The 26364-nt window shown below is 57.2% G+C and overlaps 10 protein-coding genes across 10 annotated transcripts; 7 read left to right on the top strand and 3 right to left on the bottom strand.

Moving 5' to 3' along the window:
* Positions 1-283: 283 nt before the first annotated feature.
* On the top strand, positions 284-3265 carry B0T15DRAFT_487439 (uncharacterized protein; the record flags this gene model as incomplete). Its single annotated transcript, XM_062866438.1, has 1 exon — positions 284-3265. One exon carries the CDS (start codon positions 284-286, stop codon positions 3263-3265), a length of 2982 nt encoding a protein of 993 aa, XP_062718004.1.
* A 2747-nt stretch (positions 3266-6012) lies between these two features.
* Positions 6013-8299, top strand: B0T15DRAFT_296874 (uncharacterized protein). Its single transcript, XM_062863773.1, has one exon. The coding sequence runs from the start codon at positions 6107-6109 to the stop codon at positions 8012-8014; it is 1908 nt and encodes a 635-aa protein (XP_062718003.1). The 5' UTR covers positions 6013-6106; the 3' UTR covers positions 8015-8299.
* Positions 8300-8845: 546 nt separating this feature from the next.
* Positions 8846-10870, top strand: B0T15DRAFT_403663 (S-adenosyl-L-methionine-dependent methyltransferase; the record flags this gene model as incomplete). The annotated part of the gene is made up of 3 exons (XM_062865221.1): positions 8846-9046; positions 9104-10783; positions 10823-10870. The coding sequence occupies 3 exons, from the start codon at positions 8846-8848 to the stop codon at positions 10868-10870; spliced, it is 1929 nt and encodes a 642-aa protein (XP_062718002.1).
* A 355-nt stretch (positions 10871-11225) lies between these two features.
* On the top strand, positions 11226-12697 carry B0T15DRAFT_561933 (Emopamil-binding protein; the record flags this gene model as incomplete). The annotated part of the gene is made up of 5 exons (XM_062870562.1): positions 11226-11445; positions 11508-11534; positions 11619-11755; positions 11879-12125; positions 12236-12697. 5 exons carry the CDS (start codon positions 11226-11228, stop codon positions 12316-12318), a joined length of 714 nt encoding a protein of 237 aa, XP_062718001.1. The 3' UTR covers positions 12319-12697.
* On the bottom strand, positions 12589-13517 carry B0T15DRAFT_496694 (Cwf15/Cwc15 cell cycle control family protein; the record flags this gene model as incomplete). Its single annotated transcript, XM_062867198.1, has 4 exons — positions 12589-12642; positions 12703-13282; positions 13347-13423; positions 13485-13517. 4 exons carry the CDS (start codon positions 13515-13517, stop codon positions 12589-12591), a joined length of 744 nt encoding a protein of 247 aa, XP_062718000.1.
* A 289-nt stretch (positions 13518-13806) lies between these two features.
* On the top strand, positions 13807-14753 carry B0T15DRAFT_404595 (ribosomal protein S5 domain 2-type protein; the record flags this gene model as incomplete). Its single annotated transcript, XM_062865259.1, has 2 exons — positions 13807-13970; positions 14036-14753. The coding sequence occupies 2 exons, from the start codon at positions 13807-13809 to the stop codon at positions 14751-14753; spliced, it is 882 nt and encodes a 293-aa protein (XP_062717999.1).
* A 900-nt stretch (positions 14754-15653) lies between these two features.
* B0T15DRAFT_487433 (P-loop containing nucleoside triphosphate hydrolase protein) lies at positions 15654-16371 on the bottom strand (the record flags this gene model as incomplete). Its single annotated transcript, XM_062866437.1, has 2 exons — positions 15654-16246; positions 16323-16371. The coding sequence occupies 2 exons, from the start codon at positions 16369-16371 to the stop codon at positions 15654-15656; spliced, it is 642 nt and encodes a 213-aa protein (XP_062717998.1).
* Positions 16372-17015: 644 nt separating this feature from the next.
* Positions 17016-18833, bottom strand: B0T15DRAFT_403104 (cytochrome P450; the record flags this gene model as incomplete). The annotated part of the gene is made up of 4 exons (XM_062865190.1): positions 17016-17072; positions 17245-17849; positions 17903-17970; positions 18025-18833. 4 exons carry the CDS (start codon positions 18831-18833, stop codon positions 17016-17018), a joined length of 1539 nt encoding a protein of 512 aa, XP_062717997.1.
* A 4116-nt stretch (positions 18834-22949) lies between these two features.
* On the top strand, positions 22950-24718 carry B0T15DRAFT_487429 (uncharacterized protein; the record flags this gene model as incomplete). Its single annotated transcript, XM_062866436.1, has 3 exons — positions 22950-22981; positions 23044-23643; positions 23701-24718. The coding sequence occupies 3 exons, from the start codon at positions 22950-22952 to the stop codon at positions 24716-24718; spliced, it is 1650 nt and encodes a 549-aa protein (XP_062717996.1).
* Positions 24719-25618: 900 nt separating this feature from the next.
* Positions 25619-26209, top strand: B0T15DRAFT_496689 (YkoF-like protein; the record flags this gene model as incomplete). Its single annotated transcript, XM_062867197.1, has 4 exons — positions 25619-25687; positions 25787-25892; positions 25964-26066; positions 26137-26209. The coding sequence occupies 4 exons, from the start codon at positions 25619-25621 to the stop codon at positions 26207-26209; spliced, it is 351 nt and encodes a 116-aa protein (XP_062717995.1).
* Between the last annotated feature and the right edge of the window lie 155 nt (positions 26210-26364).

Here is a 26364-nt window from a genome sequence, read left to right as displayed (position 1 = left end):
ACATTGAACAAAGCTCAACAACCTCTGCCCATTCACGTTTTCCACAACATACTTGCAAGACATCGTAAACCATCCCCTTGCCCTTTCAAAATCATGTTTATCGACGATAAGGGAAATACACATTGGGTCACGGTTGACTAAAGCGTGCGACCAGAATTCTGGGCTGGATGAAAGTGGCACATGCCCTGGAGGAGATCCGAAACTCAGGTCACGGCACACCAAGATGGACGGCATGGATATCGACGAGCCTCCTGCGGGCAGGGCACCCAACTTTTCCATGAGGATGGTTGATCCGAGCCTGTACCAGGGAAGCATGGCGGAAGCGGACATGCAGATGGACGGCGACGAGGACGAGGTGGCGAGCAACATCTCAGCCGACTCGGACGCGCTCGAGCTGCGCGCCGAGGTCGAGCGGTTCGACCTCCAGCAGGAAGCCTTCGTCGCCCGCCAGAGAGCCGAAGCGGCCGGGTTGCCGTACCAGCCACCAGGGCGCACCAAGGCGGCCGGCCAGGGGCGCAAGCCCAGGAAGAGGGTGCACGGCCCGCGCAAGCCGGCCAAGCTGCCGCCGGACATCCAATTCCGCATGTCCCTCGCGACCGAGGCGTTCGAGCGGAAGGACTACGACAGGACCGTTGCGCATCTGTCCGAGATCATCCGCATCAACAGCGAGGTGTTCAACGCGTGGATGCTGCTGTCGACGGTGCACGAGACGCTGGGCAACCGCGAGCAGGCCATCTGGTGCCGCATCACGGCCGCCCACCTTACGCCGCGCGACGTGGCGCAGTGGATCAGCACGGCCGAGTACGCGCTCGAGTGCCTCGAGGAACTCGAGGATGGCACGCCCGAGAAGGACGAGGTGCTGCAGCGCGCCTATGCCTGCTACACGCAGGCGCTCGAGACGGACCGCTCCAACATCATCGCCCGCACCGGCCGGGCCGACGTCATCATGATGAAGGGCAACGCGAGCAAAGCGCTGACCGAGTACCAGAAGGCGCTGAACTACAAGCCGTGGAACATCCGCACCGTGCGCAACATTGCCGACGTCGCCCTCGATGTCAAGGACCGGCGCAGGGGGGCGGATATCGCGCGCGGCGCCTACCGCAGGTTGATCGACCATCTGCAGGCGACGGGGACTTTCGAGGCCGAGGAGGGTCGGTTCGAGTGGTCGGATCTGCGCATCTATCTCGAGTTCTTCACGACCCTGGAGCAGTGGCAGGAGGGCGCCCGGGAGCTCAAGGAGATTGCGCGCTGGCTGCTGGGGCGGAGGGCCGAGCGCTACTGGGACGAGTGGGTGGACGATGACAGGGAGTGGGACATCCACGACGACAGACGGGTGGTGGTGCCCGGCTTTGAACCCGCGCGGTTCCCTCAGGAGAGCTATGGTCGGGGGATGCCCGTTGACTTGCGGGCGAAGCTGTATGTCTACCGGAGCAGGCTGGGGCTGGAGCACGAGGCGGATCTGCACCTGCAGTTACTCGACCCTGCGCGGGAAGAAGACTTCATGGATTTTCCGGACTGTCTCAAAGACATCGCCGTCACGCTTCTCGATCGTGACAGGGCCGACCAGGCGATCCGCTACTTAGACCTGTACCGGCACATAGCAACCTCGACCGGAGAGATCGCCCTGGATGCCGACTTCTCCGTCTGCCAGGGCCGTTACCACATGGCGCGGGGCGAGAAGGCCGCGGCCGAGGAGTGCTTCATTGCGGCCATCGAGGAGGACGAAGACCACATCGAGGCTCGCATACAGCTGGCAAACATGTACGAGGGCGAGGGATTGCAGGAAGGCCGGGAGGAGGCGTTCCTGCTGGTGAGAGAAGCCTTGAACCTGGATGCCAGCGGGACTCGGCGACGACGCGGTCCGCGGAAGCCCAGAGAGGGACCCCCTCGGCCGCGGAGGCCCAGGGACCCGAATCGGAAGTCAAACTACATCCACCGGCGCCTGATCAACGCCGAGAAGAGGAGGGAGCAGGAGCTCAAGATGGCGGCTGAGGCGGCCAGAAACTTCCAGCGTCTGCAGGAGGTGCAGGACCGCGCCCTGGCAGGCGACGAGCAGGCCACGGCCGAGTGGATGCAGGCGGCCAAGCTGCTCATTGACGACTTCCGATCATACAAGCAGTTCTATCCGTGGGAGAAGTACATCAAGTTCCTAGGCTACGCTCCGCTGGTGCAGGGCCAAGCCGCTGTGCCGGCTCGGAACTTCAAGTTGGCGGCGATGGAAGAGCGGCTGCGACAGAAGCTCGCGCCCGCCGAAGGCCAGGACCAGACGGCTCGCCCGCCGGCCAGAGTGCTCCCGCAGAACCATCGCGGCATCTCGTTCGACAGGTGGCTGGACATCTTCCTCAACTACGCCTTCAGCCTCGTCCGCGCGGGCCAGCACCGCGATGCGTACGTCGTCTGCCACGCCGCGCGCGACTCCATCGTGTGGACCGCGCCCGACTCTGCCTTTCTCATCCACGTCGCCTGGGCCTCGTGCGCCGTCTACGCGGGCGACGAGGAGACGTGCGTCGCCATCGCGCGCTACTTCATGCGCGACTACATGCCGGGCACCGACTCGTACCGCATGTTCTCGGCCATGTGCCGCGTCTGCCAGACGCCCGTGTCGTGGTACACGTCCGGCCCGGCGCAGAAGTTCATCCTCCGGCAGATCAAGACCATGGACAACATCGTCATGCGCAAAGGCGACAACAACAACACCGCCGTCGCCGCGCGCTCCGATGGCCCTAGGTCCGACGACGACCCCGACATCGCGCTCGACGTTGCCCTCCTCACCATCTACGGCCACATCCTCTTCACCACCACGTCGTACACGTACGCACTGAGCTACTTCGCCCGCGCCGCCTCGCTCGACCCGTCCAACCCGCTCATCAACCTCAGCACGGGGCTCGCCTACATGCACTACGCCCTCAAGCGCCAGGCCAACAACAGGCAGTACCTGCTGACGCAAGGCTTTGCCTTCCTGTTCCGGTACTACCACGACCGGCTGGCGAACGCCCGCAGCTTACCCGACGAGGACGCGGCGGCAGCTCAGAGACAGGAAGCGCATTTCAACATCGCGCGGGCCTACTCGCTAATTGGGTTGGGAAGCCTGGCGGTCGAGTATTACAGGAAGGTGCTGGGCGAGGTGGCGCCGGGAAAGACGGGCGTCATGGGCAGCGAGGACCTCACGGTCGAGGCGGCCTTCAACGTGCGCACGCTGTGTTATCTGCTGGGGGATGTGGAGGGGGCGAGGGCAGTCGCGGTGCGGTGGTTGGTCTTGGAATGAATACGAGAAGAGCGGTTCTTGGTCCTTTCGTTTCCCCCCGTTCCTTTTCTTTCCTTCCTATTTTGTCCTTGGTTTCACTTCTTTCCCTGTTTTTTTCTTCCTTCCTGGTTGCTGAGGACATGCCGAGACGGTATCATACTGTGTAAACATGGGCGTGGCATTATACCAAAAAGTCTCCGGGGTGGGTAAGGTATCACTAGGCATGCTTGCTCGTTGGTTCGGCGTTTGCTTGGGAGCATTGGTGTTTTTGGTAGGGTAGGCTTAGAATCATCATCGGAACGGAGTTGGAGAGAGGTCGTCTTAGACATGTGTCTCTGGTAGTAGTATTCGTACTCCGAGTCAGTCAGTGTACGATACGAATACCGCGGGGATCTTCGGCAGACATTGGGCGACGAATCTAGGTATCGTTTAGGGAGCACGATATCCTGACACAGCCTCAACTCGTACATCCAGAGACGTCCGACACACGCATGCCGCCCGGGACGAAAATCTTGGTTGATGCCCCTGTCGGGACCTCGCACGACATGTTACTCTGCAGACGCCGCGGCCCAGATGTAGCTCTACCATGGCCTACTGGTTTTTAGCATCGGCTGGCGACATCCCGCCCAGAAGTTGGATTCAAACTAGCCGTCGTTGATTTTGCGCGCATCTGGAACGGGCAGCAAATGGAAGTAATGAGGAAGTTCGGTTGGCTACTTCCACGTCGGCTAACTGTGACGAATCTCTTGCCCCAATCCTCTGAAAGGGACAATATGAAGCTAGCAGAGCAAGGTAGTAACAGGGGCTTCAATTGGCCAGTATGTGGTCGAACCTGTGATTCTTTGGTGTTTGGAACGTGTTGCGTTGACGGGGCTGTTGAGAGTCTGTTGTCGATCGCAGAGTAAGTTGTTCCCCATATAAATTGCTAGGAAAGTGACTTACTATTGTGGTGATATCATTGATCGACAGATTTGCCTGTGCCCTGGTAAGTCAATCAGGCTAACAAAACAAACCCCGAAGGGTTGTAGAGGACGAGGGCCGTAAAACTACCCCCATGTCGCGTAGAGCTACCCCATGCTAAACCCGATGTGGATGAGCACCTAAGAGTCAAGCCACACCAAATTTTGCAGGCGCGTTCCTCCAACTTCCTCCGCGCAGCAAATTGGACCCGAAGAAAAAAGTTAAACGACTAGGCCCTCATTCACGTTTTCGCCCTCCCGGCAAGAGCGACAGCTTCTGGTCCTCGTTGTTGGTTAAAGGGTGCGGTTTCTTGTCCTCGAAGCTACCAGTTCTGGCCCCTTCTGAGCAGACAGAACTTTTTATGGGCAAAGTGGAGTCACAGTTCGGCCTGTTGGACGGGTTCCTGGATCCGCCTGGATCTGACACGGGGGCACCCGTGCGTAAATCCTCCGAATCTGGCAGGCTTGGAAACATTGGACGGGAATCTAGAACAGGTTCATCATTTGGAAGCTGTCAAGGGGAACTTCTTGAGATCTCCGATGCCATGGCGAGCGCTGCTCTGCGTGTTTGCGGTCCGATTCTCTACATAACTTGGCAAGAGTACGGAGTAACAATTCTGTAATGTCTTCACGAACCTGTCGTCGAAATCGACGACATCTCATTGGGCGCAGCAGATGCAAGGTGATGGAAAATTCGCCCAGGAAGAATATGTGGCAAGCTTGAGTCTTTTTCCGACGCCTTTGCATCCGTCAGCAAAAGCAGGCTCGCAGGCTCGGCAGGCACACAAGAATGTTCGGGTGCAGCCCCGGCCCCGGCTCTGGGAAAGAGAACGCGCCATCCAATCCAACCGCAGGGCCCCAGCATCTGCGACATGCAGGTACGGATTACAGCGCGGCTCCCTTGGCGGGAGCAACCCCCTCCTCCCAAGCGTCCAGGGCACGCGCTGAGCGTGAACAGACAGCGGCACGTCTAACCTATCTTTTGTCCGTCGGCACATGTGATGCCCTCTAACTCTGGCCGGCGCTTGTCCGACGCCTCGCGCGGCTGCTGGTGAGAGTGGCTGCATGGCACGATGCTGGCGCCATGTGTAGTGCCAGCCGGAAAACAAACGGGCCAAGCAGGGGCCAGCAGCGGCCAGCCCCTAGATTTCGACCGGGGAGGCGGAGATAGGTACTGTGTATGTACATGTAGCTCACATGTCCAAGGTTCCAGTTTCCAACCAGTTTCTCTGTTTGCCAGCTGGCATCCATAGTTCATAACTACTAGTAGTAGTTAGTACTGGCTTCGGGACCGAAAATGCACAAAGCCCTCGTCAATATTACGCAGGACCAGCTGAAGAGATTTGAGTTGCTGATACCCACCGATAGTCCGCCTGCCAAGTGCTGCCAGGAAACGCGCCCATGCAAGTGAGCGGAGTCGTCCCACACTCACCACCACGGCCCAGGCTTCGTTTGTTCGAGGGATGTGGGCTATAAACTTGGCAGTCCCATCCGGGGGCCTCTCTCCCTGGCCCGACTTTTCCTCATCTCCCCTCGTTCTCCTCAACCTCGCCGGGCTGACGTTCTTTCTCTCTGGGCGTCTTGCCAGTCTCTCCTTTTTCAGCTTCGCGCTCTTGCATTCTTTGATACACACAATCCCTCCTTTCTGTTGACTCGACTTCACCCGGCTTCCGGAATAAGCCAACCAAGCAGCCAACAGACATCGTTCTGTGCATTCTTTTCGGTGACAACTGGTGTTGGCACCCTGGGCACCACTTCGTATCGCCGGTCCTAGCGACTTGGTATTCACATAACTTTCAGCTCGTGCCAGCTTTTGAGGAGATCGACCACCTTCACTTACAACAGACCCAACGAACAACTGATACAACAACAACCAACCATTACAGAACTGAAAGTCGGCAAGATGCTTTTCACAACCGTCCTAGCGACCCTGGTCGCCTCAGTTGCTGCCGCCAAGGACGAGCGCACCTTCGCCGTGCTTCACCACTACGGCAACGGCCCCTTGACGACATGCCGCGCCGACCCCATCGTCTCTCCCGGCGGACCCTCGTCTCACGTCCACACCGTCATGGGCGCGAGCAACTTCGGCTTCAACACCACGGGCGAGTCGCTCAAGGAGTCCCGCTGCACCACGGCCAAGCCCAAGGCCGACCTGAGCGCCTACTGGTTCCCAACGCTCTACTTCCAGGATCCCGCCACCGGTCTTCTGGAGCCGGTCAAGTTCTACTACATGAACGTCTACTACTTCTTCGAGCCCACCAATGACGACATCAAGGCCTTCCCGCTTGGCTTGCAGATGGTGAGCGGGAACGCCATGATGAGGACGGCGCCGTCGAGCTCGACGGGCGCGACACAGCTGGATCCTTCGCAGGGTCCTATCCAGCCCGTCCAGATCACCTGCCCGCGCGGCAACTTCGACCCGCCCAGCTGGCCGGCCGACTCGGACGGTTCCATGGCGGGCATCCAGGATCCGCAGAACCAGGGCTCCGGAATCGGCTTCCCCTTCCAGGACTGTGACGGCTACGCCTCGCCCATGCGTATCGATGTTCACTTCCCCTCTTGCTACAACCCGGCCGCCGGCTTAACCGACTACAAGAACAACATGCAGTTTCCCAAAGACGTGGGAGGCGGCAAGCAGGACTGCCCCGAGGGCTGGATCCACGTCCCGCACATCTTCTTCGAGACGTACTGGCAGACCCACGACCTCCTGCCTCGCTTCAAGGACCTGATCGGCAAGGCCAGCCCCTTCGTCTTCTCCAACGGCGACACCACCGGCTTCTCGGCCCACGGCGATTTCATCTCGGGCTGGGATGAGGAGGAGCTCCAGCACATCATCGACACGTGCGATGCCCGCCACGCTGGCATCGAATCCTGCCCCGGCCTGAAGCTCGGCGTCAATGACGGCAGCGAATCGTGCAACATCGAGTGCCCCGTGGACGAGAAGGTTGATGGCAAGCTTGAGAAGCTGCCCGGCAACAACCCGCTCGCAGGCTGGGGTAAGGGTGGCGGCGATGTCGTTGCTCCTGCTCCGTCGTCCATTGCTGCTCCTACGTTGATCGTCGCTCCCTCGTCTTCTTCGGCCGCTGCATCGAGCTCGAGTCAGGCTCCGGCTGCGCAGTCTGCGAAGGCATCATCCTCTACTGCTGCCGCAGCTCCCGCGCCCGAGGCCACCACCCTCATCAAGGTGCCCGTGTCGAGCGCCAAGCCATCCGCGGCTGCCGACAACACTCCCACGAGCCAAGCCGTCGCCGCGCCGCAGACCACAGTGCAGGCGCATACCACCACCAAGAATGGCAAGGTAGTGACGATCTACGACACGGTGACCGTGTGGCAGACCAAGACGGTCTACGCAGACGGCGCGGCCCCTACCCAAGGCGCACAGCAAGCCGGCAGCGGCAGCAGCGGCAAGTTCGCCGACATCTCCGGCTTCAAGCACGTCGGCTGCTACAAGGATGACAGCACTCGTGTCCTCAGCGGCGAGGTGCTCCCCAAGCTCGGGGCGGTCAGCAACACAGCGTGCGTCAACTACTGCGCCTCCAAGGGCTTCAGCGTCGCCGGCACCGAGTACGGCGGCGAGTGCTACTGCGGCAACGGCCTGTCGACGGCCGAGGAGCTGGATGAGGCCAAGTGCCACATGGCCTGCAAGGGCGACGAGGGCGAGGTGTGCGGTGGCGACTGGGCCCTGACGCTCTACACCAAGAGCGGCGAGGCTCCTTCCGTGAGCAAGCGGCAGGCGGCGGGACACCAGCACGGGCATTACCTTCACCACGCGCGCGTGCCTTCGCGCCGCCACCACCACCACCGGAGATAGACGCTCCAGGTGACAGCGGCGTAGAAGTCACTTGATTTTCTCGGTCGTATACCCTTTCCTCCCTTTTCCGGCTGTGGCGCCGTTCGTCGCGGTAGAGATTTCTTCGGGGTTTTGCTCGTGGATGGCCATTTTTTTCTCGCTCGGGAGGATTTGGAGAACCGGATTTTGTTAGAGGGAATAAAAGAGGCTGGATACCAAATTTAGGTTCTGGGGTTTTTCGTTTTTTGGATTGTTACGATGACATGACGCTCGCTGCGGAGGACAGGCGCTACTACATTCGAGGCCGAAAGTTACACGGCAGCTCTTTTTTTCGCTTCGACTTGTATACTCATTGATCACTTCGATTCTTTCGGGTTTCCAGCCCGTGCAGCTTTGACTGACTTGCCTTTCCGCAATATAACGCGACTGGATGGCAGCTTTTTGGTTGCTCTTCGAGAAACGTATAGAGTGCCAATAGATTGGGTGGTGAGAAGGACGGTGATTGATAAAGTCCAACTTCCAGGTTCGTAAATGCGGGCTTGCAGTCCACGACCTGAGAAAACCCTAACCCAGTTACATCAAGCGGAAATTTCAACACCGCGATCCATCACTGCACTCTTCCCACTCCCAACTACTAGAGTTCAACACAAAGTTCACCACCCCGTCTCCCCGTGTCCGATTTCTCATCTTGAGACAGGCTGACCGAGAGACTGCCAGACGGCATATGGTATCTTGCAATTGTGCTATGAAGGCCGCTGAAATCGGAATGATAGTATGAGTGAATGATATATCAACGCTTTGTTGATTGCCGAGCACAAGTCTCATCCAACACTTCCCCCGGCCACCGCCACCATGTCGCTCTATCATGAAACGGCGTCCATTCTGACCAGTCCATCAACACACGGCGGAAGTCTAAAGTCCAGGATCTACGGCAACAAAGATCTCAAATCACCACCGGCTCAGGTCTATGCTCTGGCTTTCGAGTCAAGCAAGTGGAGCGCCGTCCTGAAGGAGGTGGTTGAGAACTCTCAGCTGCTGCAGACCGAGCGGAAGGTACTAAGTACACCTTAGTCCCACTCGTATTGTTTTCTTCCCTTCTGACATGCACAGCTCACGCCAGCGCTCTCCATCCTCCTCGTCCATGACTTTCTGCTTGCCAAGAAGGGCATTGCCCTGCCTGCTTCGCATGGCCTACGAATGGCGGTTGAGAAGCATAAAGCCAGGATACAGTCCGAATTCTCCAGAGCCAGGATACGGCGGAAGTGTCCCACGGTAGAGGCGCTCAGAGCCATGGTCGACGCGCAGCTGGGCCCGCCTCACCCGCGCTGGGTCAGGGTGAACACGCTCAAGAGCACCATCGACGAGCAGCTCGAGACAACGTTCAGGGGATTCGAGATGGTGGCAACCGTCGAAGAGGTCATGGCCGCCGGTGCCACGGGGAAAAGGGTGATTTGCCTGGACGGGCATATCCCCAACCTGATAGCCGCCTCCCCCGGGACAGACTTCACCAAGACCGACGCCTACAAATCCGGCACCATCATCTTGCAGGACAAGGCCTCCTGCTTCCCGGCCTACCTGCTCGATCCGCGCCCGGAAGACGGCGACATCATCGACGCGTGCAGCGCGCCGGGGAACAAGACGACGCACCTCGCCGGCATCCTGCACGAACGCGGCTTCGCGCGCGACCAACACATCATCGCGTTTGAGAAAGACAGGCACCGCGCCAAAACGCTCCAGAACATGATCAAGACCGCCGGCTCTGACTCGGTGACAGTCATCCACCCGGGGCAGGACTTTCTCAAAACCGACCCGCACGCGCCCGAGTTCCGCCGCGTCGGCGCCCTCCTGCTCGACCCTTCCTGCTCGGGGAGCGGCATCGTCGGGCGCGACGACACGCCAGAGTTCCATCTCCCTTCTACTACAACTTCCTCCTCCTCTTGCTCCGCCTCCTCCTCAAGCAGCAGCAAACCCCCTCCCAACCGCAACCGCAAACGCAAACGGCCCCAGCAGCCCTCCTCCTCCTCAGACTCATCCGGGCCAAACCCACCCACCACTACCACCACCAGCAGCAGCAGCAGCAGCACCAACACAGCAGCAGCAGCAGTCATCCTAGTAGACGACGAAGGCAATGAAACCCAGCTCACCAGCCCCCAAGCGCTGCAGGCGCGCCTCGCCGCGCTGGCCGCCTTCCAGCTGTCGATCCTGCTGCACGCGTTCACCTTCCCCGCCGCCCGGAAGGTGACCTACTCGACCTGCTCGGTGCACGCCGTCGAGAACGAAGGGGTCGTGCTCCGCGCGCTGGGCTCGGACATTGCGCGGCAGCGGGGCTGGCGCGTGCTGCGGCGCGCGGAGCAGGTGCGCGGCATGCGGGAGTGGCCCGTCCGCGGCGACGGCCGGGCTTGTGGTGATGATGTGGTGGCGGATGGCTGTGTAAGGAGTAGTAGGGAGGATGGGAGGGGGGTGATGGGGTTTTTTGTTGTTTGTTTTGTTAGGGAGGAGACGAAGAAGGAGGAGGCGGGGGAGGCGGGGGATGAGGAAGGCCCGTACGTGAGGGATGCGCAAGGGCGGATTGTGCGGGATGAGAATGGGATTCCGACGCTGAAGAGTACGGGGAGGAAGGCGGTTGAGTTGGGTATATCGGACAGCGATCAGGAGGAGGAGGAGGAGGAGGAGGAGTTGAGGTTTGGGGGGGCTGATGATCAAGAGGGCCCGTTTGAGAGGGATGCCGCGGGGCGGATCGTGAGAGGGCCGGATGGGATGCCCAGGTTGAAGAAGGCAAAGACGGCGAAGGTGGGGGATGTTGATGGCGGAGGTGGACAGCAAGCAAAGGAAGAGGATGAGCAAGATAGGGACGAGTGGGGAGGGTTTGACGATTAAATAATCCTTGAGAATTTAAGAGCGCGATTCAGTAGGTAAACAACTGGTGGTCCCCATCGCATAGTATCCACGCTTTGCATCGCCTTTCGCGGCTTGTCAGGGGTTGTTTTCTGAATTTGGATGCTTTACACGCAAATAAATACCTACTACGGAGTATCCTCACCGGTATCAATGTCGATCAGAGACGTCGCTGGCAGCTCAGACAGGCTCGACAGGGTATGCCTCTGACAGATCGCGGAAATTGTACCCGTTACCAGGGCCAATCCTTGTCGCTGATCGAACTGTGGGCGGTCAGCTTCAGACTTTCCCGTCACATCGTCAGCAGAACCTGAAGAAACGAGAAGAACCAGAACCCATGACAGCCGGCGCCATATTCCCGTCGCAAGGGCACCCCTATTTTCCCCAGGACGCAGTTATCCCGGGATATGTGCTCAACACTACCGGCTTGCCACTTATCCTCAGCGCCTTCGGGGCTGTCGTGGGCGTTTTCGTCCTAGGATGCATTGCGCTGTCAAAGCAATATAACCCGACACTGAGGAGAGCAGACCAACTGACAGTTGGATGGTTTGCATTATGTATAATTTAATTTGCATGCTGTTCTCGGTGATATGGGTCTCACAGCTAACTCCTCAACCAGGCGGTTTCCTCCATTGCTTCTTTGAAGGCAGATGCCCCCCCGCCCCATCCCTCGACCAAGGCTAGACCTCCCGCACAACCAACGCAAGACTAACTTCTTGAGAAAAAAAAGGCTACTTCGTCCTGCACCATGCCTCCGTTCCCTCGTCTCAGTCCCTCTTTGCCCAGCTCTGGAAGGAATACGGCCTCTCCGACTCGCGCTACCTGACCTCGGACCCGTTCATGCTCTGCATCGAGACCCTGACCGTCGTACGTGACCACCCAAAGAAAAAGAAAAACCACCTTTTTCCTCTTTTGCACCTTCCGTCAACATCAGAACCTACCGTGTAACCCATCTACCTAGGTAACTAATATGTGTCGCAAACTTCGAAGTTGACATGGGGCCCACTCTCCCTCGCAACCGCCGTCCTCACCGCCCGCAGCCGCCCCCGCGAGCAGGGCACCCGGCACCTGCTGCAGGCCGTCGTGTGCGTCGGGCACCTGTACGGCGTGGCGCTCTACTACGGAACCTGCGGCTTTGCGGAGCACATGCGTGGCATTTCCTACAGCCGGCCCGAGCCGGTGTATTACTGGGGCTATTACGTCGGCATGAACGCGCCTTGGGTTTTGGTCCCTTGCTGTGAGTACTAGTATTTTCTTTGTTACTACTAATTTAACCTTTACCAGCTCTTTCCCCGGGGTATGTAGTGGGGTTCTAGGAAACGGAGGCTGACGACTGGGGGGGAACAGTGTTGCTTTGGCAGAGCGCGAGAGCTATTCAGAAGGCTTTCGCCGCAGTTGCGGATCTGGAGGAGCGGAAGAAGGGAAGGTGAGAGGAAAGGGGAGTGATGAGTTGAGTAAGGTATCGGACGATTGAGGAGTTAGGCACTCTCCTAATGGTACGGGTTTGATACGCTGTTGGTCAAGGGGGTTGGGACCGAATAATACGCCGCAAGCTCGCCGCAGAATGCTCATCGGTGATCCTGATTATCGAATGTCCCGAACTCCACGGCCTTCTATGCCCATGATGCTGCCCCGCCGTCACAGGAGCTTCCATTACAGTTGGCCTTCGCCTTCAGAGCCTTCTCCTCCCGATCGCTTTCTTACCGGACGTACTTGCTCATGAACCTCCTGTGGAAATCTGACCGCAGCAAGTCCTAGAGCACTGTCAGTATTCCCTGAGTAGGTGATCACTAGGCCAGAACAAGTCAACTCACATTAATAAACTCCTTCCTCTTCCCCTTATCCTCCGTCCCCCTGGCCTGGTTCTTAAACACCACGTCGTCGTCCCACCGCCGCTTGATGTTGAAATCCGGCTTATTCAGCAGCGGATTCCCGAACGCGATGTCCCGCTCGCGCGCCTCCTGCTCCGCCGCCTGCCGCTCGCGCTCTTCGCGCTCCCGCTTCTCCGCCCGCTCGCGCTTCACCCGCTCTAGCTCGCGCGCGAGCTCGGCGTCCGAGTCGTCGCTGTCGTCTGAGTCGTCACTATCGTCGTCATCCTCGTCCGAGTCGCCGCCTGATGCGTCGCTGTCGTCTGCATCTATGTCGCGCGTTTCGGCGAGGATGCGCCGCCGCTTCGCTTCTGCATCTTCTTCCTCATCATCTCCGCGCTCGCCGCCGCCCAGAGCTAGCGGCCGCTTGTTCGAGGCCGATGATGTTTCCGGGCCGTTGGGTTCGGAAGATGTGCCGGGGATGGGCGCGCCCTTGAGCTTGGCGTAGTGTGCTGCCTCGGCGGCTTCGAGCTCGGCGCGCAGGTCGCGGGTGGTGCGGTCGGCTTCACCGCCTTGGCCGGGTTTTCTGGAGCAGTCAGTATTGATGTACAAAGTGCAAGTGAGCGGGTCTACTGAGTTCGCGCGTGTACCTAAACTTGAGCTGCGTATATGCTGGTAGGAGGCGCTGATGGTACGCCGGTCCGCGGAGCGCTTCTTTTCCACGGGCCTAGGGACTGCTGTTAGCAGAGCATATCCTTTGTCAATATTCGAGTCACCCGTTCGCTTACTGGGTCAAATGTAGGCCTATGAGCTGTAGTCATTTTGACTGCTGGATCGGATTTGCTGGTTCTGTAATAGAGGTATACGCTTTCGCTGCTGAGGGAAGCTGTTTATGATTGCTGGGGTGTTGTTGCTGGAAGATGGGAGCCGCAAGGGTGCATGGGTAACTGCCAGGCTAACTTATCGCACTCACCGCCTGCGTCACAGTGGCAGAATGCGCTAAAGTTTTGGCGGGCTCTAGCGGCAGAAAGACGCCCCTCCAGACAAGTCGAACCGACCTATGTCCTAACCCAAGACTTGCAATTCTACCATAATACGATTTCAATCAAGATGCCGCGAGAAGTAGAACCATCTCTCAATGAGAGGCAGTTTGTTTTACAGGCTCTACAAGAGAACCTGCGGCTTGACGGCCGTGAGCTTGACCAATACCGGCCGCTAGAGCTCAATTTTGGCGAGGAATATGGCGTCGCAGACGTAACACTAGGCAAGACGAGGTACGCTCGACAAAAGCGCAAGGGCGCTCCTACGCGACGATTCCCCTCTGACCATTCCCGTACAGAGTCCTCGCCAAAGCCACAGCCGAAGTCACGGTACCGTACACAGACCGACCTCTCGACGGCATCTTCACCATCGCCACCGAGCTCAGCCCGATGACCTCCCCCTCCTTTGAGGTAAACCGCGCGACCGAAACCGAAGTGCTCCTCTCGCGCCTCCTCGAGAAGACGGTCCGCCGCTCGGGCGCGCTCGACACGGAATCGCTCTGCCTCGTCGCCGGCCAAAAATGCTGGTCCGTCCGCGTTGACGTGCACGTGCTCTCGCACGACGGCAACCTGATCGACGCCGCGTGCTTCGCCGTCGTGGCCGCGCTGCGTCACTTTCGCAAGCCCGACACGAGTATGGACGCCGGCGTGCTGACCGTGTACACGCCCGCCGAGCGGGAGCCGGTGCCGCTCAGCTGGCTGCACTCGCCCTTCTGCGTCACGTGGAGCTTCTTCGGGGAGGACGGCGAGTTTGCGGTGCTGGATGCGACCTGGCTGGAGGAGCAGGTGCGGGTGGGTAGCTGCACCGTCAGCCTGAACAAGCATGGGGAAATCTGCCAGATTGCGAAGCTGGGCGGGACACCGGTAGATGCGGTCTCGCTGTTGCAATGCACGAGCGTGGCGTTGACAAAGGTGAAGGAGTTTTCGGAGTTGATGGACAGGAGATTGACGGAGGACTTGAAGAGGAGGGATAAGGGCGGATTTATGGCGCAGTTGAAGGCGGATAATGATAGGTGAGGGACCCATGGAACTTAAAAAGAGCTGGACGAAGTGGAAGAAGGGTGCGGACATGGCCTAACGATCATCACGTTCTTTGACGGATGTCTTATCGGCCAGGGAAAGCTCTAGGATCGGGCTAGGTGAGATACCCGCGGCTTGTTGGGTCGTTCACAGAGAGATTTGGCTTGCGGTTGACAGTAGGCTTCAACGGAGGGTCGTGACGCCCGGTCTTGGGCCTAACAGCGGCAACCGGGCTACATGCGTGTTTCACGCGGAGCAACGAGAGGTCATAGAAGCTTCTTCCTCCGGAAGAGATATGGTTGTTTCCTGCGCGAGAAGCAGGGGCAAATACCGCAGATTAAAGTGATGACACGTCAGATGTGGGATGCCCAATAAGGGCTATAAACTCTAGCTTTGCTGGGCTCACTTGCCAGCTCCCACCGTAACCGCGTCCACCTGCGGCTTACCAACATCCTCATGCTGTAATCCTGGTCAAATGTGGTATCTTCCGAGTCATCGAAATCATCGCACACCCTGTGTCCTTGGTTGTTGTGCTACTGAGGTACCCTGCGAATCGGTCTCAGCTGTGGCCTTATATATCCAAGGACGGCATCTGGTGTCCTCGAGAGCCACCGCTGCAATCGCTTAGCCGATCTTGACCGTCTCGTCCGATGTTGGTGCATCTGCGAGTCACTCCGTTCGCTTTTGACGCACTTCTCCGATGTTCATCCAACATGAGCCGGTGACGGGGGCTCAACCATCCGTCCTAGCCTCCCAAACTCTTCCGGGACCGGGTTGGGAATGGGAAGTCTTGAGCCAGCTGCTCGGACTCGTCTCCCGCCGGGCGCTCCACCTCGACAGAGCATCACACCTGGCGGCGACATAGTTTCTCTTCCTGAGTCATGTATCCCACTAGTCTCACCTCATGACGGGCGGCCGACTCTCCTTATTCCACTTCACCCTGGACCGGACCCAGTCGACCGCCTCCCTCACGCCCGTCCCCGTCAGCGCCGACACAGGCAGCACCCTCGAGTCGCGTATCCCGCCGGCCTTCTCGCCCTCAAACACGCGCTTCACCAAGCCTTCCTTGATGCGCACCACCTCCACGCAGTCCTCCCGGTCCTGCTTGTTGGCCAGGATCAGCAGCGGCACGCCCTCGGCCTCGCTGTTCTGCAGCACGTCCTCCAGGACCAGCCGGCACTCCTCCAGCCGCCCGGAGCTGTCGTCGTGGTCCAGGCTGCCGTCGCCGATGTCGGTGCTGTCGATGATGAAGACGATGGCGTGGCAGGACGCGTAGTACGACTGCCAGAGCTTGCGGAGCGACAGCTGGCCGCCGACGTCCCAGATCTTGAGGTACATGTCGGGCAGGATGATGGTCGAGACGTTCTGCCCCACGGTGGGGACGGTTTTGAGCTTCGGGGACGGGTTGTCGGGCAGGAAGATGGACTTTACTTGCTCGTGGAAGGTGGTCTTGCCAGCATTGTCGAGCCCGAGGAGAAGGACAGAGTATTCTGTTAATGTGTCAGGGGATGCCAGTGGTCTTAATCAGAGGCGGCGCTTGAAAAGGGGGATGCGGGATGGACATACCCTCCTTGCTCGTTGCCAGCCGGTAGAGGCCCTTGGCGAGGTGGTACATGTTTCCCCTGCTGTTTTGATTGAGGAACCTCTGCGTTTTCGGCGTTTTGGTGCTGTCAGTCTCTGGCAGGCCGCCGCCTTTGGCGCAAGCACGGAATCGGGCTGTGAAGCTCCAAAACCGTGTGACGTCCTCGGGTCTGGGGAACGCTGGTCCACAAGGTGAGAAGGGAAACCATTTCAGTACCAAGGCTAAGCAAGGGTAGGGGTAGGAGTCTTGGCGAGGAAGCGGTCGGGTTCAGTACTGCGTAACGTTACACACCATGCGGTGTACCTATGTAATAGTACTGACATACTAAGGTACAAATTACAATACCGTCTATGACACAGCCAGAACATACCAAAAGTGTAGGGAGGTATTTATTCGTACAGTACAATCTATGTTCGAGGCCTGGTCATGAACACCATCGTTCATCACCGCGACGCCTGGTACTGTGCCGGTGCCTCTCACTATACATGAACTGCTCAAATTGATTCTGTCAAACTACCTACATCAACCTTCAGCTTGATTTGAAGATTCCATACACCATTCACTCGCCGAGAAACCAAGGAAAGTCCCGAGCATCATAATAACTGAAATCACGAGAGTACCAGGTAGGCATCAACACAACAGCCGCACGCCAGTCCCCAATAAATGTATTCGACCTACTAGTACTTCTCAGACTGCGGCTCCTCCCGCAACGAGACAGCAACCCACATGTCGTGCTGCAGAAACAGGTTGTAATTGATGCTCGTCCACGGCCGGTAAGGGTACACCAGCTGGAAGTCGAATCGGCGGAGCAGCTGCGGTCGCATCATTTTGTCAACAATCATCATCCAGGCCACACACTCCATACCGATTCCGGAATCAAGCCATAGAAACGGCAACACGACATACCTCAACGAACACCTTGTTCAACTCGAGGAAAGCAATCATCTTCCCGGCGCACCCCCACCGGCCATAGCCAAACACCAGCTCCACCACCCGCCGCATCTCGGCCCTCTCCTCCGGGGACACTGACTTGTCTAGCCACCGCTCGGGGCGGAACACGTCTGCGTCGGGGCCGAAGACGTCCTTGTTACGCCCCAGCGACCACATGTTGGGCGCGATCAGCGTCCCGGCAGGCACGTGCTTGCCCTCGATGGTTTCGCCGCCTGGCGGCACGACCTTGAAGGGGATGCCTGTGAAGGGCGGGTAGAGCCGGAGGTTCTCGAGGATGACGCCCTGAAGATAGGGCAGCTCGTTGGCCTCGGCGTTGGTAATGGGGCTGGAGATCCTGCCGCCCTTGATGCCCTGGTCGATCTCGGCCTGCAGGGCGCGGTAGGCGCGCGGCGTGCTCATGAGGTAGAGCATCGTGCAGCGAATCGCCGTGGCCGTGGTATCGGAGCCGGCGATGATTTGGAAGAGGGCTTCTGTCTCGCATTGGCGCTGGTCCAGACCGTGGCGGATGAAGGAGCCCTGTTTGTGTTGGGACGGGTTTCGAGGCGTCAGTAGGTCCCGCTCTTAGAGAGTGTACTAACTCTTAAACAGGGGTTAAGAGAGGAATGACGGCAACGAACTAGCATGTCCGGTTGGTCTTTGGCATCCGGCCGAAACCGTTTCGCCACAATCGGCTTCGCGATCCTAGAACCCCTTTGTCAGGCTGGGCTAATACGAACCAAGATAGAGGATACGGACCGCCACATCCTCCCAGCTCCCTTCTTGTCTCCCGGCTTCGGCCCAAGCAAGCTGAGCACGACATTCGATCCCATGATGGTCCGTAAGTACGGGTTGCTGGCGACAAGTACCTGTACCCAGGCGACCTCGTGGAGGAAATCGATATGGCCGTAGATGTCACGGCCCTCCCGAATCATGCCGAATTTCTCTCCGAATGAGACCTGGGAGATGGAATCAAGGGTGAAATATTGCGCGATGGTGGCTAAGTCCAGCATCGGCCTCTTGGCCGCCTCCTCGTTGGAATCCCCGCTCGCATACTTGGTCCGGATCTTATCGACCATCTCGGCCAGCACCGCGTCAATATCTGCCTCGAGGCTCGGGATATCCTTGCCGGCATAACCCGCCGCCGTCTGGGCCTTGATCTTGTCATGAGTGGCCGTGTCGAGTGTGTTGAACATGGCGGGGATGTAAGGATCAACCGTGCTCAACTTGTACCATCCGGATCGCGTATACTGAGACCGTGCCGCCCCGGTCCGTCGCATGACTTCTGGGTTGCTGGTGAGCAGCTCGTTGGGACCAATCCGGATGGTTGTCGAGGGCCCGGAGCCATGTCGAGCATGTGCCTCGTCAAGCCGCTCATACATACGGCCGCCGTACAAGGCAGCGGTGAGCCAAACGTAGGAAAAGGACGCGGAGAAGGGGCCATCGAAGTGGCGAAGCCGCCACCAGGCGATACAAGAGGATGCCACATAGGCGATGCTGGTGACTGCCAGAATTATGAGAACCCAAGATGTAGGGGTGAACTCGATGGTTAGTCCAGAGAACGCCATCATTGTGAGGATTGGAGCTGTTGAGGAGTATCGTTTAGACTGGACCTAAGGTTTCTTGATCGATGTCTGCGAAGGGAGGAGCTTCGCTTACACCTTTCACACTTCGTCGACAACTTGGCTCGATTCTGCTGCACTCTGAGCCTGGATCCCAGCTTCACAATGTTATTGAGCATGGGTTGAAGGAGCCCGCAACAACTTCGTTCAAGGGATACCAACTCAATCGACAAGGAGGACTCTACACCACATGCGCATCGAGGGCATTCATGCGCCCATGCATTTATCCCAGCCCTGGCTTCTCAACATCAACCCCGCCGATGAGGGCAGCAATGCAGACGCCACGGGTAACAGTCACTATGTGATACGGTAATTGGTGATCTGTGTGCCTGCCATTGGGTCTCATCAGCGGCAGTGATATGCGTGACGGGCGTGCGTCACTCTGGCTGTCCTATCGAATTATACTAGTAGTTCGTAACCGCGGTCGTATGCATCCTCCCGATTCGTTATAATAGCATCCATACAACGCTCAGGCGAAACCCCTCTCACAGTTCCGCTGCTTGGCCGGCTAGCAGCGCATGGCACTTCTCTATGCGGCAATTCAAAATGCAGGTTTGATCACCGACAGGAACCGGTAGGCCAATCACTGTGCCCACCTGGGATTCAAAGGCGGCACCCAAGTCAAGGCGTCTAGCTGGTGGAGGGAAGTTGAATTCGACTGGCAAGCCTGTTAGTCATTGTGCGCCCTACCCTACCTACTATACTACATACTGTAAAGCGGCAAACTCTGACTCTCATTTTCCTACAGGAACCCTTTGCCATCCGCACAACAGCCTAGCAAAAGGGAAAGGAAGCAGGCATAACAAAGTCGCTTATTAGCAAAGCTGAAGAGGTTTCGGTTCTAAAATCAAGATAAATCAAGACTCTTCCTGAGTTCGATGCCAGCGAGCAAATGGGCGAGGAAGTTCGATCTCCGGACTCCGTCCATCTTTCAACCCCAGCGAACTACGTAGCCCAAATAGCCACCCAAAAAGGTCATACTTTGGATCTCCAAAAGACACCCATCCGCCCGTGCCAGATCTTGTCAGTCGGCTCGGTCACTGTAGTAACAGGTACAAGTGTTGGCTGCGCTCGTGAAATTCTTCCCTCACATCCTGCACTTTTTCTCGTCCTCCTTCACAGGTGGTTTTTCAGTCGTCTTTAGAGGCTTTTCGGTCGAGGAAGACACTTGACTCCAGTGCTTGAATCAGAGTCGTTCCGGATATGGAGGAGGGGAACGACATACTGGCTGTTGGCGATGCTAGGGGAATCGTTCTGGATATCAGGTACCTACTTAAGAGCGCATGCGAAACCTCACGGGTCTCTGATATTCTTCCTAAGAGGTAGCGAGGACCGCTTGCCGCTCTGCTCACGGGAGGCTAAGGGTCTTATACTCGAAAGTAAGAGAACCACAAAGCCCGAGCGTGCGATGAGTTATAAGTGTTCTCATGGCTGTCAATCACCCAAAACCAGTACGACGGAATATCCTACCCTTAGTTGGCGGCGTGATGCTTGCCGGCAAAGAGCGGTAAATTGAAGAATGCTCTTTAAAGCTATAGAATCCGTCTTGAACACGTGGAGATCACCATTGTTGGTAGAATCACACCCAAAAAGCCCAGTGGTGGTTCCGTCACGAATTCTCTCCTGATACCCGGCAGGCATACGCACAGCCAGGGCAATGAAGCTAGCAGATAGAGGATGTGAGACATGTACTGCCAGGATTGTGGTTGTCATAGTGTTCCATGGCCAGGAACTTCCCTGATGGTAGTGATACGAATTTCGTACGAGTCCTGTCGCTGCTCAGGGCCTGCAATGTGCGTCACTGATGTGAGGCAACTCCAACGATTGCTAATAAGGTACGTAGGTAGCTGTCACTTAGACGGTCCACGGCGCTCGGTCTCTTCCACGTACTGAAAAGTAACGGAAGCCAGAATAGGAATCCACCACTCTTTGCGATGTACCAGGTAGGAACATGGATAGACTGCATCTTCTATCGACTTCGAAGCTAGCGGGATCCCCTCGCACTCTGTACTAGTAATGATATCTCGACAGGCAGAAGTGGAAAAGCCGTGTTATTCCGTGGCGTCACCTGCCATGATATAGGATGTGCTTACCGACTAGGCTAACTGGTGTGGCGCTGAACTTCCCAACCGACTGGATAAGGTACCTAGGTCAAGGTAGTTTCCATTCTTCTTTTTGGGTGGTATTGTATCGCAACACAGGTTTTCTTTCTTCTTTTAACGCCCAGAATGTTGTCGCCATTGCCAATTCAAAATTCCAAATGAGCGCTTCAGATGCCGACCAGCCGAACAGTACGGTGGACACTCCATCGAGCTCGCCCACCACTGTGGTGATCATCGACCCTGATGGCGAATTGGTTCTGCGGATTGGGTCAGGCGGAACGGACGGGATCAGGGATTTCAAAGTCTGCTCAGCCACCTTGCGACGCGCCTCACCGGTGTTCAAAGCGATGCTTTTTGGACCCTGGATCGAGTCCCAACCTTCGACGAACTCTGAGAGGCAGTGGGTGGTGTCCCTTCCTGAGGACAATCTATCAGCCATGCGAGTCATCCTGGAAATTGTTCACGGAAACTTCGACCAAGTAGACATTGCAGGTGGGCGACGTCCGGCTGCTGCTGCTTCCCATGCTACTATCCTTCTACTGACCCAATGTATCAACCGTGGCAGGTGTCATCGTAGACCGCCGGCTGTATTGCATTCAGGAACTCCTTGACTTCTTCCACGCTCAGGTTACGGCTAAAACGGCGCCTGAGAATGCTTGCCAGCATTCGGATGAGCGATGTGTTGCCGCCATTCTTGGGCAGATCTGGCTGGGCATGCTTCGAAACGGAAGGAAGGGCTTTTCCCCCGCAAACGCTGAGGATGTGCCAGAAGAGAGCATTGTATCTCTACTCGAGACACTCTCGAAACTGTTTCGATTCTCATTGGGTTACCAGGGTATCACTGGGCTTCCCCATCGCGAGTGTACACCAGAAGATGCTTTGGAGGAGATGGAGGATCGACTCCGGTATGATCACGAATGGTGGCAATCTCGTCTTTTGCGACCTCAAGACAGGCAACACATGGCGAGACAAAGATGACTACTGGGCTTCAACACGGACACCTCAGTGGTGGCAGGGCTTCCGGACGCTGATGCTTATTAAGGATATCGTTTACACATCTGTTAGAATGTTACCCCGCAGGAGGATTGTACGTTTGGTGGTTCTTCGTATCGTTCTTATACTATGGTGAGAGCTCGATTTATAGCACACCCAGTCGGGCGAGGCTTTCAACCGTTTAGGGCGAGCCCTCATGAGGGTGCCTGGTTAGGAATGCTACCACGCGTCCTGTGGATTCCAGGTTGGTCTTGAATCTGCCGTGGTCCCCGCCAGTGTACCAGTCGTAGGGCCCCCAGCACCTATCCAGGAGCGCCTGCTGATATCTGGACAATATCATCGCCCTGCTGTGCTCTGAGATGCGGCCTGCTCCTGGTATTGGTACGAGGAAGCCTCTCAATCGAGTAGTACTTCCCCAACGTAAGACCCGCCTATGGATGGCCCTCCCCTGAGCGTTGCGTACAGGCCTCTGGACCAAACCGGCCATGCAGAGTCTTTTCCCTGTTGCAGCGGACTGCAATATTCCCACTTTAGGCATTCTTACGCAGCAGACGCCATTTGTTGAGCCAGCACTTGTCCACAGGCATTGTGCTGTATTTGCGAACAGCTAGTATCAAAGTGTGAAACTTACGGAGACGATCACGAAATAACGCCTCTGCCGTACGGCCTGTACTGCGTATGGTAAGAATTATCCCTGGACCCACGTCCTTTGCGGCGCGCACAGACTGTACGAATGCGATAAGATAAGGGCGGGCGGGAGTTGGCGTGGTTGCCAGTTGGTGTCGTCATAGCTCGCACATTGTTATTATTCCAGGGAGCATGACGCGCTTCCATGACAGTGCCTTGGTGTTTCTCGAGGCCAAAAGCTAGTAGTGAGGCTCTGGAGGCTGCCAAATGCAGCTGCACCTTCAATTCATTTTCTTTTCATTCAAAAGGTTTCGAGTTAGAAGCTTGATGAGCGACGGAGATGGCGCCGGTGGACATTGAGACTCAATCAGGGTAAAGCTCCCAACTCACCTCAGGCAGTTTGGAGAAGAGTGAGAGCTGACTTGTTGCACAAGGTACCTACCTCTAGTGGTAGCAGGCCTACGCATTGTCTCTGCTGCGTATGCGTCCTTGACGGTTGGGCGGAGCCTTTACCGGTCCCATAAAGCCCTCGGACCGGCGCAGGACACGCGACACCGCACCGCGGAACGGAGCAAGCTTACGGTCGCCTTTGGCAGCTTAGCGGCGCTCGGACTGGTGTTTGCCGTGACTTCCAGCCTGGATCATCTAAGCCTCTCTTACAAGGTGTGGGCGTCTGAGAGAGGAGTTGAGCCGCTCACGACAGAGAGTCTGTTTGGAAACAGCACCTTGAGCACGAAAGATGCCATGTGCGAGGCCGGTGCGCACCTTTCTCGTTGGCTAAGCGACACTCCAGTCTACATGGACGCCATGGAAATCGTTGCCGAACAGACTCGAAGGCTATGGTGGGGCCAGCAGCTAGACCTCGCAACGGTATCATGGACAGCGCTGCTGGCCATTGAAGGGCGACGCCGCAGAATCCCGCACCTCTGGGCATACGCTGTGCTGCCTCATCTTGTCAGCCTCTCTTTCGCTCAGAACCTGTTTCATGTGGCAATGCTCCAAGCTCCTGTGCCCATGCCAACTCGGGAAACAAGGTATGACTCTCTCGCCCAGAACTGGAGATTGATTGATGAACGAACTAACATGGCTAGGCTCGCGCGGCTCGTGCATCGTCTACTGCCAAAGAAGCCGAAGAACTGGTTGCCTAAGCTTTCTCTGATCGCGGTCCCCTTGACTTTCTACTACGCGGCACTGCTCTGGCTCCCAATCGCGGCCGGAAAGCCAACGTTTCCCGCGACGGTGGTCCTGGCCAAGCTTTTCTCTCTCGCCGCGCTGATACTACCTGCTGTTGCCCCGGCTTCCTGGGGCCACGTCTATTCTGATCCGCGCGACGCGTATCCCGGCATCAGCAAGCTGTTCAACATCATATCAGCGGCAAGCGGTCTGATGTACGCAAAGACCACCGTCTCTGCCGTGCTCTACAACCTGCCCGGCTCGCGCAAACACCGACACAGCATCAAGATCCCGTTCGACACGGTGAAGAGGTCCAAGTGGGAACGGACTGCAACGGCGGCGGAGAAGATCCTGGACTCTCTGACCGACCACCCTGTGGTTGCCGGTGCCGGAAAGGACGCGCTCCTCTGCGCTCTGAGTTTGGGTCTGTGGGCTGCTGTCCGTGGGACAGACGTGGCAACCATGCTCCGCCAGGTGTTTCCGACTCCTACGCTCCTGCGGCGCGCTGCGACCAAAGCAGCGTCCCATGTTCCGAAGGCCGAGCCTGCTGCCCTTGAGGCGTCGCCGTCGCACCATGCCCCTGGATTCTCCATGAGGCTGCGGCATCGCGGCCGGCCGAAGAAGACGAGCGTGTCCAGTATTTCCAGTTTTGAGGCGGCCAACGAAGACACGCATCAGACGCCGAAACGCAGGGGTCGGCCGAGGAAGGTCAAACTCAAGCCGGAGCCGGAGCCAGATCTGGAACTGGACGAGGCTCCCGGTGATGAGACATATGAACCGACCCCGGCTGCGAAGGCGGACCTTGTCTTGGCCGACGTCCTACCGGACGATGATTTCGATTGGGAGTCAGCATCGCTGGCTTGGGGCCTGGCAGTCCTGGGCGGCCTCGGGGTCGGCAGTGCGGCTGTCTACGGAGCGGAGTCTGTTTCACGGTGACACGGTCTCCACGCTTCTCTTTTCATGTGACTCTGGGATGGATGATGGAAGGTGTTATGGATTTTACGGAGTGACTTTACTTTCCTCTTCTCTAGTTAGCTCTGGTGCCTATACGGGGAAAGGAGATAGGGCTTATTTGTTGACCGATCCCGAGAAGACGCAGACTCGAGCATTCGACGTCCGACTAGTGGAAGCCTTATAGGTCGATGGGTTTACTTTGGAATGAATGCTATCGATTCGACTTATGAGTGTTACGGTGCAGGGGAAGAGTCAGCCCTGAGGCCGCCGGGAACATCGCGTCTTGACGTTATGTTCAGCAGTGACTTGAGCTTGTGATCTGCACCCATAATAACCGGTTTACAGACAGCGGAATAGTTAACCCCCTTCACGACATTCCTTTCCGTTCTTTTTAAGGTTTGTATCTTAAAACAGTCGTGGGACCTACCGGGCATGGCTTGGAGTTTTGTCTCCTCTGTTAAAGTTGCCTGGTATCCGTTGTCTGTGTTCTGTCCGACCGCGGCCGCCAGAAGAGCTTGCGGACATTCGGGGATCTGTCTCGAGCCTAGACCGGACTCGAGAGTCGAGAGAGCGGTCTGGAACCGTGCAGTACTTCCGTGTTGTCGTAGTAACACGTTATTGTGACGTCTTCAATCTTGGTGGAGGTGCGTCGTTTCTCTTGCCAGCAGAACACAACTTAGATCGGAGCCCCACATAAGACCCAACTTCCTGCCTCCATGTAGGTATGTAAGGTAGAGCAACCCCCCAGCTTCCAAGCGATCCATGATTGTCCGATATCCCTACCGACATCACGGCTTCAGGCCCGTCGTCACATTCAAGCGCCCTCACAACCATTTTGTTCAACGTACCAGGTGCCTGTCAGACTCACACAAACGAGGCAATATGGCTCCAACCGATTACTCCAACGTCCCGACACCGTTCCACTGCTATGTAGACTTCTGTCTTGTCCCCGTAAGCTCCTTTATTATTAGCATATCTACAATGCGATAGATAGCCTCTGTTTCCCCCCCACGTTTCACTTCAGTAACACCGACACCATCTATCTACCAGGTTGGGACCGGCCACGCCTCGGTCGCGGAGGAAGTCGCCGAGGTGCAGAAGCTGCTCAAAGCCAGCGGCTTGTCTTACACGATGCACTCGGCTGGCACAACAGTGGGTAAGTGTCTTCCCATGATTTCACATAGATCTTGTCCATTATGGAATACACGTAGTTGACGTGTAAAACAGAAGGCAACTGGGATGAGGTCATGAAGGTTATTGGCCAGGCTCATACGGTGGTGCACCAGAAAGGCGCCGTCAGGGTGCAGACCTCGATGCGCGCCGGCACTCGGTGAGTGCAAACCTGCAAACACATTTGGATGTCTTGATGAAGCTAACACAAGTTGTGCCTTTCCACCAAGAACCGACAAGGCTCAGACGGCTGACCAGAAGGTGAAGCGGGTTGAGGAGATCCTGGCCAGGGATGGGCAGTAGGTCTAGAGACCGCGGAGAGTATCAGCTGCGGAGGGGATTTAATGGAAAGTATAGCTTGGCTCACTCTTCCTCTTGCTTCCCTGTCCACTTCCCTTGAGTCTTTCACCAGTAATTACCTACGTACCTTACTCGGTAGAAACCCGATCGCGCCATTC

This window comes from Chaetomium strumarium (genome assembly GCF_033439665.1).
Source record: "Chaetomium strumarium strain CBS 333.67 chromosome Unknown B0T15scaffold_7, whole genome shotgun sequence".
NCBI classification, from domain to species: Eukaryota; Fungi; Ascomycota; class Sordariomycetes; order Sordariales; family Chaetomiaceae; genus Chaetomium; species Chaetomium strumarium.
Note: the sequence above shows the minus strand (reverse complement) of the source record. Positions and strands in the feature narration are given on the sequence as shown.

Excerpts from the sequence above, each read along its gene's own strand:
- B0T15DRAFT_296874 (XM_062863773.1), top strand. The coding sequence starts at position 6,107 with ATGCTTTTCACAACCGTCCTAGCGACCCTGGTCGCCTCAGTTGCTGCC.